A 13,023-nucleotide genomic window follows, 5' to 3' on the forward strand; every position below is an offset into this window, starting at 1 on the left:
AGTTCAAAACACTCCATCATTAGATTCATATTGATCTCCTTGATCATAATTCATTTATCAAATATCTTAATAAAATCATAATCAAATGATCTTGGGCTTGTGATATTTTTCCTGTAAAGCCGGTCGATTTCACTATAAGCATTCTAGAATTATATATCATTTGTTCATTCAATTAGTGTTAAAACTTTTTCAAATATATTTTACCAACTTGATTTGAACTCATTCAGAGTTGGATTAAATTGCTTGTAGTATCAATTCATTCGTCTCGTTGATACGTTCTGTTCGACTATAAATTTGTTAAAATAAAAATTCAAATGATCATGAATTTAATTCTAGAAAATCTTCATTCACATATTACATCGAGATCCACGCTAATGATGCGAATTATTGCTTCGCATTGCCAATGCATTCGATTATAAGTTTATTGAAATCAAAATTTAGTCGATCCTAAATTTAATTGCAAAAAAAAATTTAATTCAAATATTATCTCTATATCTCTACTGATCATGTAAATTTTTTGGAGGCATCTTATATGCAAACACAAGAATTTTACAACATGTATATAACTCCAAAATTTTCATATACCATACAACAATATTTAGAACTAGAGATACCAACCATTTCTAATAAATATCTACATTTCTTAAAAAAAATTGTCAAAGACATTACACTAATAATATATACCATGATCTAACTGAAATACAATTAAAGAAAAAAAAAACAACAAATCCACAATACATGATCATTTATGAATGGCTAAATAAATATTTACACAAAGTAGCTGGAGAAAGCCCTGCATACTTAGCTCCAAAAGTGCCTGAGGCAAAATTCCAAGGCAATGATTCTCTAAGCTGCTTCAAAATTCTCCATTAATGTGCTCCTTTGAACTGAAAATATAAATGAGCAAGATAAAGATCCGTTACACACAACTAACCAATTAATTTGAAATTGTAAGCATATTTTTCGTTTTGCAGGAACAAACACAATTTTGATTCATTTGATTGAGCAGCTAATGGAGGAGTAAAAATGAAAACAGACGCTGGCCTTGAAAGAGAGAATCAAGAAATCTAACCATGATTGGTACTAAATGAAGACAAAACTCCTTGAGTTAGAAAAATTGTACATTTAATACATCAAAGCCTGATTGATACATTTGAGTTTTATTGTTTATAATTGCATAAATCCAAGAATGAATGAAATTTGAAAAGATTCACACCTTTATTCTATCTCCTCTCCTAGCAGTTTTCTTCTCAATCCTCTCAGACCCCCTAAAAATAAAGCGAAAATGACAACCTTTTCCTCTCTCTCTAGAACTCTCTCTACACTCATAATTCATTCCTCGCCATTAAGGGCGAATTCAAGGAAAAGATCAAGGAATTCATGGCTAAATTTAAGAAAAGAGGATCAATAAGATCATCATTAAGGGCTCAACATCAAATTGGCATCAAATTTATTCTTCTTCCACATCATTTGATATCAAAACCATGTTTCCTAAAAAAATTGCATATACCTTTCCCTTCACCTTACCTATTCTACACTACTACTAAGGCTTTGTTTGGGACGGATTTCTTACTGCTTCTTAAAGCAGTTTTTTAGTATAAATATTTTAATTTTTATACTAAAAAGCTGTTTAAAAAGCAATAAAAAAATCGTCCCAAATGAAACCTTAAATTAGCACAGGTGACGATGCTACCTGTTTGGCAAGGAGTTGGTGCATACAGACCACAAAACAAAAGTGTGGTATTAGCAGGCTCACCCCCACTTGAAGTGGCACCCAAGATTTTGATGTTAAGGAAGTGACGCTTATAGAAACACCTCAAAATAACAGTGTGACTATCCATCGAAGAACCTTCGAGGCATACAAGCTTATCTGCATACATCTGGTGGTTGATGTTTGTCCATGTTGTGTGGTTAGGTAAGAGACACTTTGTATTTCTATGCATGTTCACCATAAGAGTTGCTTTCAAAACCTTAAGTTATCTATTTATATAGATTTATGCTTTCTTCAAGAGGTCCATTTCTTTTGATATTCAAGTTTCAATAAATCCTCACAGATAGAATGCCTATAGTTGTTTCTAAATAAGAAAAACCTTATCGATATTAAAACAAATACTTTGAATAAGAACATAAAACGTTTCAAAGATGATAGGAAAGAGTCCCTGCGAGAAAATAATCAAAAGAATCCTCAATGGCTATATATTAAGATAATTACTAGATGAATACTCAAAAGGATTGAAAAAGAGAGAAAAAAAAAAAACAAGGAACATAAAGTAGAAGTTTCTTCTGAGAATCCTCAATGCCACTTTTAAGAGAAAGTTTAAGATTAACCGATTAGGATTGATGCCAATCTCAATCACATAAGCTCTAAGTTGAAAAATCTGTTATTCAAAACTACAGAATGGTAGATACAAAGGCAAGTTCAATTTAGATTAAAGCATGAAAAATTGATAATAAAAGGACAGTCAGTACGGTATCACAATATAAAATGGCTGGAACAAGTCATATCAAAAGGTTCTTGAAGACCAACATGCAGATAAGCTGAGAAACTGCAATATAAACATGGGTAAAAATAACATGCTTGGAAATGGTGACCAAGAGATTCAAAGATAGATGTATAACCAAGTTTATTTTAAATAGGTATATATGAAAATCCCCCTGTGCTCATACATACAGGCAAAACAAAAAAAAATATTAACATTAACATAAATGAAAAAAAAATTAGACACAAATATCCTAACACAAATATGTTCAAGATAATTTTAAAGAAATATATTTGTTTTTGAGAGGAGAGTAATATATGACTAATCAATCAAAACTTAAATTGCTCTCATCTCCAAACAAACCAGAAGACAAAAAAAATCATCTCATCAAATTTGAGTCAGCATATCCTTTATCCAACATAGATATACACAAATTGCATAAATCTACACATGCATAGTTTGAAATAAAATCAGAAATAATAAACAATAAAAAAAATAAAACCTAGAAAATTAACCACTAAATCATATACAAGATTTTTCATTTGCTCCAATTAGGATACATAAACAAGGTAATATGAACCTTTTTAATGTTCGAAATACAAATAGAGCCATGCCAAGGAGTTATCCGCAAGGTAAGGGAGTAGTTCATAAATATTAATGATTTAGGCTTTGTTTGGGGCAGCTTTCTTACTGCTTCTTAAAGCAGCTTTTTAATACAAAATTTTATTTTTTTGTACTAGAAAGCTGCTTTAAGCAACAATAAGAAAACCATCCCAAACGAAGCCTTAATATATTTCAGAAGTATACTTGCTCGTTAGGAAGAAGATTTTCTAAATAGAGATGAAAATTTAAGTTTCAAGGAACCTTCCTGTTCATGACGGTGACAGGTATTCACAGCTGAACAAGCACGTATATGGAATTACCGAATTAAATCATAGTTAGCGAAACTCTTCAGATTGTCCACAGATTACATCAAAACGTGATCATTTGTTCAATTACCATTCTAAATCATCTTCAACATGTTAGCTACAAAAGGAATTTTTGATGAAAAAACAATAAAAGATCTAACAATCTAAGGGACCAGTTGTTTGAGCCTTTTGCCACAAAGTAGGTTTGACGTGGAGCTACAAAAAAAAAAAGTTTGATGTGGAGCTGACCTTCCTCCTGACATCATGCAGTTTCCACGTCCCGCAATGCAACTCCTTTACAAGTCCAACTTCTTTTTGTGTGCTGCCTTCACAAATCCCAGTTCACGAATGTGTTCCTCCATACGATTCCTTCACGTGAATGGATCATGTAGGCGCATCAATCTTTATGGCTTCAGTTTTGAGGACTCTTTCTTATCCATTGTCGGTTTTTATTTGGTCCGGTGAACGTACGCAACTCTACATTCAGCCGCCAGTAGAATCGCGCAACGCGTTTTCATTATTTACCGCGCGCCCCGACACCCCGACCCGGAACGGACCCAAGATTGCTCGGTATTACTAGGTATTGGTCGATTTTGCTCGGCAAAAACCAATACCGAGCAAATACCTAGTTGAACCGAGTTGTACCGAGTTTTTTCTAGCAATACCGAGCAAATACCTAGCAATACCAAGCAAATCCCTAGCAATACCGAGCAAATCCCAAGCAAATACCGAGTTGTACCGAGTTGTAGAAAAACTCGGTACAACTCGGTATTTGCATGGTATTGGTCTTCACATAGCGGTATTTCTCATTTTTGCAAAGCAATACCTAGCAATACCGAGCAAATACCGAGCAATACCGAGAAAATCGCGAATATAGCATTCCCGGGTTCCGGTCCGGGTCAAGTCATCGAGCCGCGCGGTAAAGAGTAAGAGCACGTGGCGACATGTTATTGGCGGCCGAACGTAGCTCTACGTCCGGTCAGAGGACGTAATAATTGTTCCCATTGTCGACCGTAGGAGAAATTCTATGTAATTGTTAAAGGAGTTCCCGAGGCACAAACAAAGAGCAATTATTGCTTAATAAAACTGATATCTTCCTCTCAAACTTAAGTGCTCTAGAAGGAAACTATCTCATTGTTTATGAGGTTTGAATCTCTTATTTGATGAATTCTGTTCTTATTAGTTTTTTCTATATATTTTGTGACTCTCTACGAGCACGATTAGCTTCAGTCAAACCTATTACAACTTGGAGCCTCAAATTATGTTATGAATCTTAATCGAAATTTGGCTTTTGTAAATTCAACGTTATGGAAGAATGTCTAATTGGATGTTAATTAAATAAATGTTTGGGATGAATTTTTTGTCTTCTACTTTTTATAAAGAAAAGAGAAGTTATTTCACAGAACTTAAAGTTTATTGATTGCAAATTTGACCTTGTGTGTGTGATCTTGTCATCTCAATCATAGATTTGCATTAAAAAACCTTAAATTTTAAGATATTCTACATCATAATTGATATCAAAGCTTCCAATGAAATCATATAAACTATAATGCTAGAGAATTACAATATGAGTGCTATGAGATTCAAAATTATTTTCTACATTCAGAGAGAAATATAATCTAAGGAAAATTTTAAATTAGATTAAAAACTTCGAAGATATCTTTGAACATATACAATATGTTCGATTCACAAAAAAATGAAAATGCTAAACTAGAACAGTTGGACAACTCAGTCATTTTGGTGGAGTGCTATTGCCGTGTATATATATATATATATGTATATATATATAGATATATATATGAAATATGTACAAATTATATTGTAGTTCTTACTAAAGCTCTTCAGCTTAATCCACCGATAGAATCCAAAGACGAACATCTATATGATTAATATTCTAGAACTTCCTACTCAAAAAAGGAATGCTATGGGAAAATAATGAAAAAAAATATCAACAAAATAAAATGTAAAAGCAACAAATGTACCAGAAAATTTCAGGTCAAGCAACCTGTGTAAAAAAAAAATTTTTTGCACCTACCAACGGAGAATAAATTTCAAATCCTCATTATAGAAAAAAGCACAAAAGCTGAAACTCATAACCTGATGTATGATGATATGACATTGAACCTAAAACTTCTGGTACCATAAATATAGATAAAGAAAATGTTTTCTTAAGCCTTTTTAAGAATCTAACTTCCATGATGGGTACAAGTAAGAATAGTTTTAATTTTAAAGGTTGGAACTGAGTTTGCAATGAAAATAAAGGACTAAATAATGATGGTTTTGCTAACAGAGGAGCAATGTGGCGGTGCTTGAGTAGGATTTCATGCATTATAGATTCCACTTAGGTTATAGGCGTCATGGACTCTAAGAATGGGCAGTATCATGATACGAATTACATTCAAAATGATGGCCAAATTGCACAAAATATAAATTAAAGCAAGCAATGGCGTACTGCACATTCTACTAATTATATCATGCAAAAAATGGAATAATTTCTACAAGAAAATCATTAAATATTCTATATAGTTTTCTCTTTCTCAACCTCTTATAAAGCTATTAAGCAACATTAGGAAAGTTTATGAATGAAACTGTTAAAACAATATAAATTCAATTACGCTCATAATTTATCCAGAGGACGCTAATACCAGAAAGGTAAAGTCATAATCACATTGTTGAAATAAAATCATTGTAAGAAATTAAACATAAGCAGGAATAATGAATATTTAAGCAATATCATTATAATAACAAAAATAACTCAAAAGTATAGCAACAGAATTAGTTTCGCACAAGCATATGAGGGCAGCAATAACTTCACATATGGACTAGGAACGCACCTTGGAAGATAGAGGAGGTAGTGAGACTCGCCGTAGACTTTTAGCAGGTTTTGTTACTTTCTTGATCTCTTCAAGTTGAAATGCAATCTCATCAAGGAGTTGTAACTGGAAGCTTTCCTTCTCTTTTTGGTCTGCATAAAGGCTTAGATTTTTTCTTCCTTGCCTGATGATCTCTAATCTCTTCCTTAGAACGTCAACTTCATTTTCAATTTTGTATCTTTCGCTTTCAACAAAAGGAAATGAACTCCGCGGATTGAAACATGAAGTTCTACCATACAAGCCATCAATCAAACTGATCCTATTTGTGATTTCTGAGCAGCTTCTTCGAATTTTAAGTTCCATTTCATCAAAATTTGTACATGATAATTCTTCCTCTGAAGCAATGACATTTTGGTTGCTATCTTCCTCGAACTGTACATGAACATCAAGGATGTTTGATTCAGTTTCATGTTGAGAAGATTCACTGCATCTCTGATCAGTTTCATCACTTCCCATTGTACATGGGCCTTCAATAGAAACTATAGTATCAATTGGGGTACCCCTCTCACCTTCATCTTTGGCAGTAGAGTCTGTAATATCTTTATGGTATTCAGCTTCAAAAGGTGCATTCAAGCTATACACAACTGAATCATCTACAGATGTAATATTTAGGATATTTGAAGACGATGAGTTGGTACATGTTGCGAGTATGGTTTTCTCCTGGAATTCCTGATCACAATCATCTGTACTGCTAAATAATTCAGGATGTTTACTCGAACCTACAAAATTATACATAAGATAACCTTGATTTGAGCCAACTATACTTGAATTCGTAATTGGTGATGATTCCACTCCAAAATCATTTGGTTCTTCCTTCTTTCCAACTGATTTATAAATTTGTTTCAACATCAGCATGGGATCATCTGAGGAATCAACGAAAGTATCAAATTTGTCTTTCAAAAAGTTCTCATTATCAAGCTCCAGCTCAACTCTCTCACCAGAATTCATCATTTGCTTATACATCTCGACTTCATTCTCAAGAACATGCTTCTCCCTCTCCCGCCTCACTATGATCTCTTTGAGAATCTCCATCTCTTCCTCATCATAAGCAGATTTCTCCTCAACCATTCGCTTATACTGACGGGCCTCCATGCCTATCTCAGCTTTCTCCTTCTGAAGCCTCAATATCATTGCCATGGCCTCGTCTGCAGCACTGGCAGCCGCATTCCTCTCCTTCTCCAATTCAAGATACAGCGCTGCACGAGCCCCTCTCTCCTCCTCAAGCTCCTGCTCCAAACTCCTCAACGTTTCCAAACTCAACACTTTATCGCATCCTAACAGGCCTCCAACGCCATTACATGAATCGTTCTCCTCTTCATCTGCAACCTCTTCCACCAAAACTGAACCCTCCAACCAAAAATTTGGTGGTGTTTAGTTTGATGCTATTTAAATATAAAAACTATTAAGATGTCAAAACTATCAAGTCAAAGATTACTTGCTTGGATTAATGCTACTGTGTTTCAAGATTGTAACTATTCAGGGCAATATTATCTTTAGAGTCTAGTACACTAAGGGTAAGAATAAAATTACTCCCTTAATATTGTGGTATTTGTAAAATGCTTTATAAATCTTCTATTGATGTATTACAATGGTTGTGTAATTCTTCCCTGAAGATAATGCATGGATCTTGCTTGTCTAAACTAAAGCGTTGTTAAATATCCTCTGTTGGCAGTATATCTCTGAAGCGTTACTTACAGCGCCTCTTGTTTCGATTTACACAGGTTATAGTAACAGAATTTTTAGCAAGATCATGACATAATGCATAGATAACCCAAAACAGTTACAAAAAAAAAAAAAACAACGAAAGAGAATTGATTCCACCCACCCATCCCCTCACCAAAAAAAAAAAAAGTTTGTCCATTCAATTTTAGGTCTTATCATAAAAGATGAAGCAATTGTTGCGTCAAATGATAAGAAGTGATTGAACTTACCATCCTCATCAAAATCCCAGGGGCCGCCGGAAATCCTCTCAGCCGAGGTCGAGCAAGACTTCTCCCGATCGTAGATCGAATACCCAGGACTTGGATGAACCAAAGGCTCCTCGGGCGAATCAGGGGGCATCTCGGGCGGCGGCAAATCGCAATCTTCACTAGGGTATTGGACAGCATAGCGACATCGGGGAGAGGGTGAAGCACCTGCGGGCAAAAGGGAATCAAAAGGAAAACGAGAGCGAAGTGTGTGATGGACGGCGGCAAGATTGGCTCTGGGGAAGTCGAGGAGGAGGCTGTTTTGGGCACATGAAGGGTGGCCGAATCGTCCATCGCAAGTGCATGGGAGAGAGAGACCGGCGAGGGAGAGAAGCTTCGAAGCTAAGAAGGCGATGGTGGCTCCGACGAGGAGGAGGTAGGCCAGGGCTAGGTCGAGGTAAGCGCCCACAAGAGAGGTGAGAGTCCAGCTCTCTACAGCTCGGCACGCCATCGACTGTTATGGTGGCTTCGGTTACCTGTGCTGAAAAGGAGATGACAGAGGGAAAGAGAGAAAGGATAAGCAAAGGCCAACACGGCATTTATTGAATCGACTATAAAGGAATTAAAGGAATTATAAAGACGGGATTAGTAGCTTACATTAATTATATCCCAAAGCTATCCAAATTTATGTACCATAAATATTATAAGAGATGATAGTGACTAAGAAAATTCAACCTGATGAATAAATATACCATCAAAAGTAATTTGATTCGAGTCCAAATATATTAAGATGAGTTATTTGAAGTAGAAATTATTCTGTGGAGACCTAAAGAAAAATGCCGCTCGGAGACCAACCAAAATACGACATGTCAACGGTACTGGATTGTTGTACTGAGCACAGCGGTGATATGGCACATTCTGTTTGGTCTTCGGACGACATTCTGCGTCCGCACATAATAATTAATCCATTTGAAGTACATATAAAAATTCCATAATATTAATATGATGATGAAATGATCTTTCAATCTTGAATGCTTATAATCAAATTGAATATCTTGGCGAGATGAGTCCAACGAACTCAATTTTTTTTATTTCTGATATCATTAAGGCACTTAAACTTTAAAAGAATGGTTTATGATCGAGACGATTAATATTGGCTATCCAATGGTGTATTCTTAATTCAACTATACTTGTAAAGAATAATACTCTTAAAAATTATAAATAAATCACGACTCTCAGTAATAGCTATGGGGGATGAAGATTGAGCTTGGACACTGACTTGAATTTGGAGATGGCTCGCCTTTAGGACCATTTCCATCCAACTATCACTCTTGAACCACTGCCATCAAACAATCATCATCAAACCTCTGCCCTCAAAACACTGACTACGATTCTCCAAGCACCAGTACCCGACCACTATTCTTCGACCACCATCACCCCGCTAAGGTCCTCAAACCATCTTCACCAAAACGATCATTGATTTGGTATATATTTATTTATATTATATGAAAATATAATATCACCAAAATGATATTAAAAGGTATATATTTATTTATATTTTTATATTTATATGAAGATATGTATGTATAGTATTGTATAACAAAACAATTATGATGATAGAGTGAGAGTTCAAAGTTCTAGTATTCTATAGAAATTTAGAACAGCTACAAATAAGAGAGGAGTTGTAAGAATTTCTTTGCTCGCAACCGCGGAAGTAAATACGACGCATCTTTTTTTTTTCGGATTTCTTTTTGTTTTTCAACGGATACGTGTATCGAATATGAATGTCCTTTTGAAATTAATTAGTATTTTAACTGGATACGTCTTTGGCGTATCCGACACGTATCGGTGGAGTATCGGAGGCGTATCCGTATATCGGTGTATCAGATATAGCACGCCTTCATAAATAGGTGTATCGGTGCAACATAGTTGACAACTAACTATGACCCTATGACCACCATGCCCAATTGCTATCCTCCCATTAATCATTATTGTCTATCTACATTAGCACTCGCTAATTTCATCACAAATCATCCCCATTAGCTCATATTTTTGTAATCCAACCTTTTCTAATTTAGGGGTGGGCAGATGCTTACATATACATAATAAAATTATTTCCATTGAGTCAAGTTCCGTGATTTTTTTCCCTTCATGTGTCATATATGTAAATACTTCGATTATGACTTAATAATTTTTTACTACTACGTGGGGTCGGCAAACATCTTTTGAATGCAATTATAATATTTTATTAATAAGAGATAATAATTAATTAAGACAAAATGATAATTATCTTAAAGTAATGATACTCTTAATTCTTTATTAAATTAATCGAACTCCTTCAAAATCTCGTTTCACATTTCCCATAATAGAAGCCTTCTATGTTTCCAGATATTTTCCTTGAAAGGCTGTAAAGGAATGCTTAATTAATTAGTTATCTTACAAAGGACATAAATGGTGGTCCATTCCGTCACGAGCTATAAAATTTATTTATTATTTATTATTTTAGTTGAAGGAAAAAAATTATTTATTATTTATTTTAGTTGATTAGGTATATATTTATTTATATTTGTTGACTGTAACTGTCGCTCCCCACCGACTGAAACCCCAAACGACACAATGATTCTTCCACCGACTCTCTCGACAGAAACCGACTACTCACGACTTAAAAAAAAAAAAAGAAAAACAACGCTCTCTCTTATTCGCTTTTTCACGCACAGATACGCACCGAGAGAAGAGACGGAGTTTTCAGAACTTACCTCTCGATCTCCCGTTCGCAATTTAGAACAGCTACAAATAAGAGAGGAGTCGTAAGAATTTCTTGAGTTTTTTATATGGGAAACTCAAAAAACACAAAAGCTATTAGATCTGACAAAATATGGCAATGGTGGTTGGAGAATCATAGTTAAGTCACGGTGGCCAAAGAATCATAATTGGCTAATGATGGTAAGAAGATTGCAGTTAGAAGATGATGGTCGGAGAATCGTAGTTGGACGACGGTGATTGGAGGACCATAGTCAAGTGACAGTAGTTGAAGGACTGTAAGAGGGAGACTATGGTCGAATGACAAAAGTCAAATGATTGTGGACAGATGACCGAAGAGGACAATCATGGTTGAAAGACCGAAGTTTGGCAATGGTAATTAGAGGATTGTAATTGAGTGATGGTGTTCAAAGGACAATAGTCATGCGATAGTGGTCAAAAGGCCACAATGTTTCAAGGCTCTAATCGGTCGACAGTGGTATGAGTTCAAAGGATAGTAGTCGAGGCACAATTATCAAAAAATCATAATCCGTTCTTTTAAAATTTTGGTTTCTTAATGATAACAAAATTAAGCAATCTTAACCTCTTAACTTCATCTCATCTAGACGCTCAATCTGACCACAAGAATAAAAGATTTAAAAGCCGTTTAATTATCTGATCAATATCCTAAAAGTTTTAATCATGTTTCAAGTTCTTGATCTACGCTCGAATCACTTTTAATATCAATAAATTTATCAGATTGAAATATTCAAAAATCAATTTTTACAAGCTCCTAAATCAAAGTCATTAACTACATCAAAAATATTAATAAATATGAGAACAAAAGACCTTTTTGTCTCCTACCAAAAGATGAGAAACTAAAGACGTTCAAAAGAAACGGCAGTCGGCAGCTGACGCCTGCAGCCAAAGCGTCTCGTTCGCTGGAGGCTTTATTCAGGCCACTTGTCTTTTTCCTTGCTAATTTTTATATTCATATTTATTTGCTTCTCGTCTATTTTATTTGCCTCTAAGGAAATATGATATGAATATCTGGTTAGATATCAATTTATAAATCCTGCCTTTCCTTTTTTTAAAAAAAAAATGTTTTCGAATATTATGTCAATCAAAATAGATGCATAAGCATCTTATGGACTCAGACTGCTAATCTCAAAGATCAGAAAAATGAACCGGCATCCGCGAAAAAGAAATCTCCTGGTTGCCCAAAAAAGAGAAGGCCCTCCAATTAGATGATTAGCAGCTACATCATCGTCCTTGCATGAAATCCTTCGAATTAAACATTCACATAATCAAAACTGATATTCAAAAGCCTGAAGAATCCACCATATCAAAGTAGATACCAAAATTCCATTATGTTAAGAATCAACCAAAAACCGTCCCTCCAACAAGACAGGCCAGCTGAAAATTCTAGCTGCAAAATAACCTCCAGTAAAATTGAACACAGCACCGAACTCCTTAACCAGACCAAGGAATTCTCAAATTTTCGGAATGATTCCAGGTCACAATTTTTGCCTCAACTGCAGTTTTGATGACCAATTAAACATTCACACTTCACTTTTTTGTTATGTGCGCTTTCATGTCATGGAAATAGTATAAATTAAATTTATAGTTTTAAGGGCTCAGTATAAAGAATTGCCCTTAAAACTATAATATTTTTTTTTTTTTTAGATTGTTCTAACTCTGTTTTTCTTTTTAGCTTCGCTTACTAGTTTTTAACAGTTTTCTTTTTCCGGTTTTTAACAGTTTTATGTTTCCTGTTTCTTTCACACCTGAACTATTTTGTTTGATTAATGAAAGGGCTTTGCCATATTTTTCCCAAAAAAAAAAATTGATAGTTTAAATTTCAAATCGGGAAGGCGGCAATTTTTATAAAAATGATTATAAAAAATAAGCTTTTTTTTTTTTTGGGGGGGGACATTTAGGCCATTTAAGACAAACTCGCACACAAGACGCATACACATAGACTCGAACCTTAGACCTCTTAGCTGGAAGCCTAAACTCTCAACCATTTGGCTAGAGAGGGTTGTGTAAATAAGCTTTTTTTTTAAACCACAATAAAAAGCAGAGCTTTTTGATGTAATTCTTATTACTTCTTAAA

The 13,023-nt window shown here is 34.6% G+C and overlaps 1 protein-coding gene across 2 annotated transcripts; it reads right to left on the reverse strand.

Annotated features, from left to right (window-relative positions):
• Positions 1-611: 611 nt before the first annotated feature.
• Positions 612-8,766, reverse strand: LOC110109684. 2 transcript variants are annotated; one of them, XM_020840881.2, is made up of 3 exons: positions 8,193-8,664; positions 6,223-7,608; positions 612-887 (listed from the first exon to the last, which is right to left on the reverse strand). In XM_020840881.2, exons 1-3 carry the CDS (start codon positions 8,520-8,522, stop codon positions 870-872), a joined length of 1,734 nt encoding a protein of 577 aa, XP_020696540.1. In that variant the 5' UTR covers positions 8,523-8,664; the 3' UTR covers positions 612-869. The 2 variants fall into 2 exon arrangements, with proteins under 2 accessions (XP_020696540.1, XP_020696534.1); XM_020840875.2 differs by having other exon boundaries at positions 621-887; positions 6,223-7,601; positions 8,193-8,766.
• Between the last annotated feature and the right edge of the window lie 4,257 nt (positions 8,767-13,023).

Source organism: Dendrobium catenatum, unplaced genomic scaffold (assembly GCF_001605985.2).
Source record: "Dendrobium catenatum unplaced genomic scaffold, ASM160598v2 fragScaff_scaffold_911, whole genome shotgun sequence".
Taxonomy (NCBI): Eukaryota; Viridiplantae; Streptophyta; class Magnoliopsida; order Asparagales; family Orchidaceae; genus Dendrobium; species Dendrobium catenatum.

Excerpts from the sequence above, each read along its gene's own strand:
- LOC110109684 (XM_020840875.2), bottom strand. The coding sequence starts at position 8,679 with ATGGCGTGCCGAGCTGTAGAGAGCTGGACTCTCACCTCTCTTGTGGGC. Across the intron at positions 7,602-8,192 it reads CTGGGATTTTGATGAGGATG|TTTTGGTGGAAGAGGTTGCA; the intron begins GTAAGTTCAATC and ends TGGAGGGTTCAG.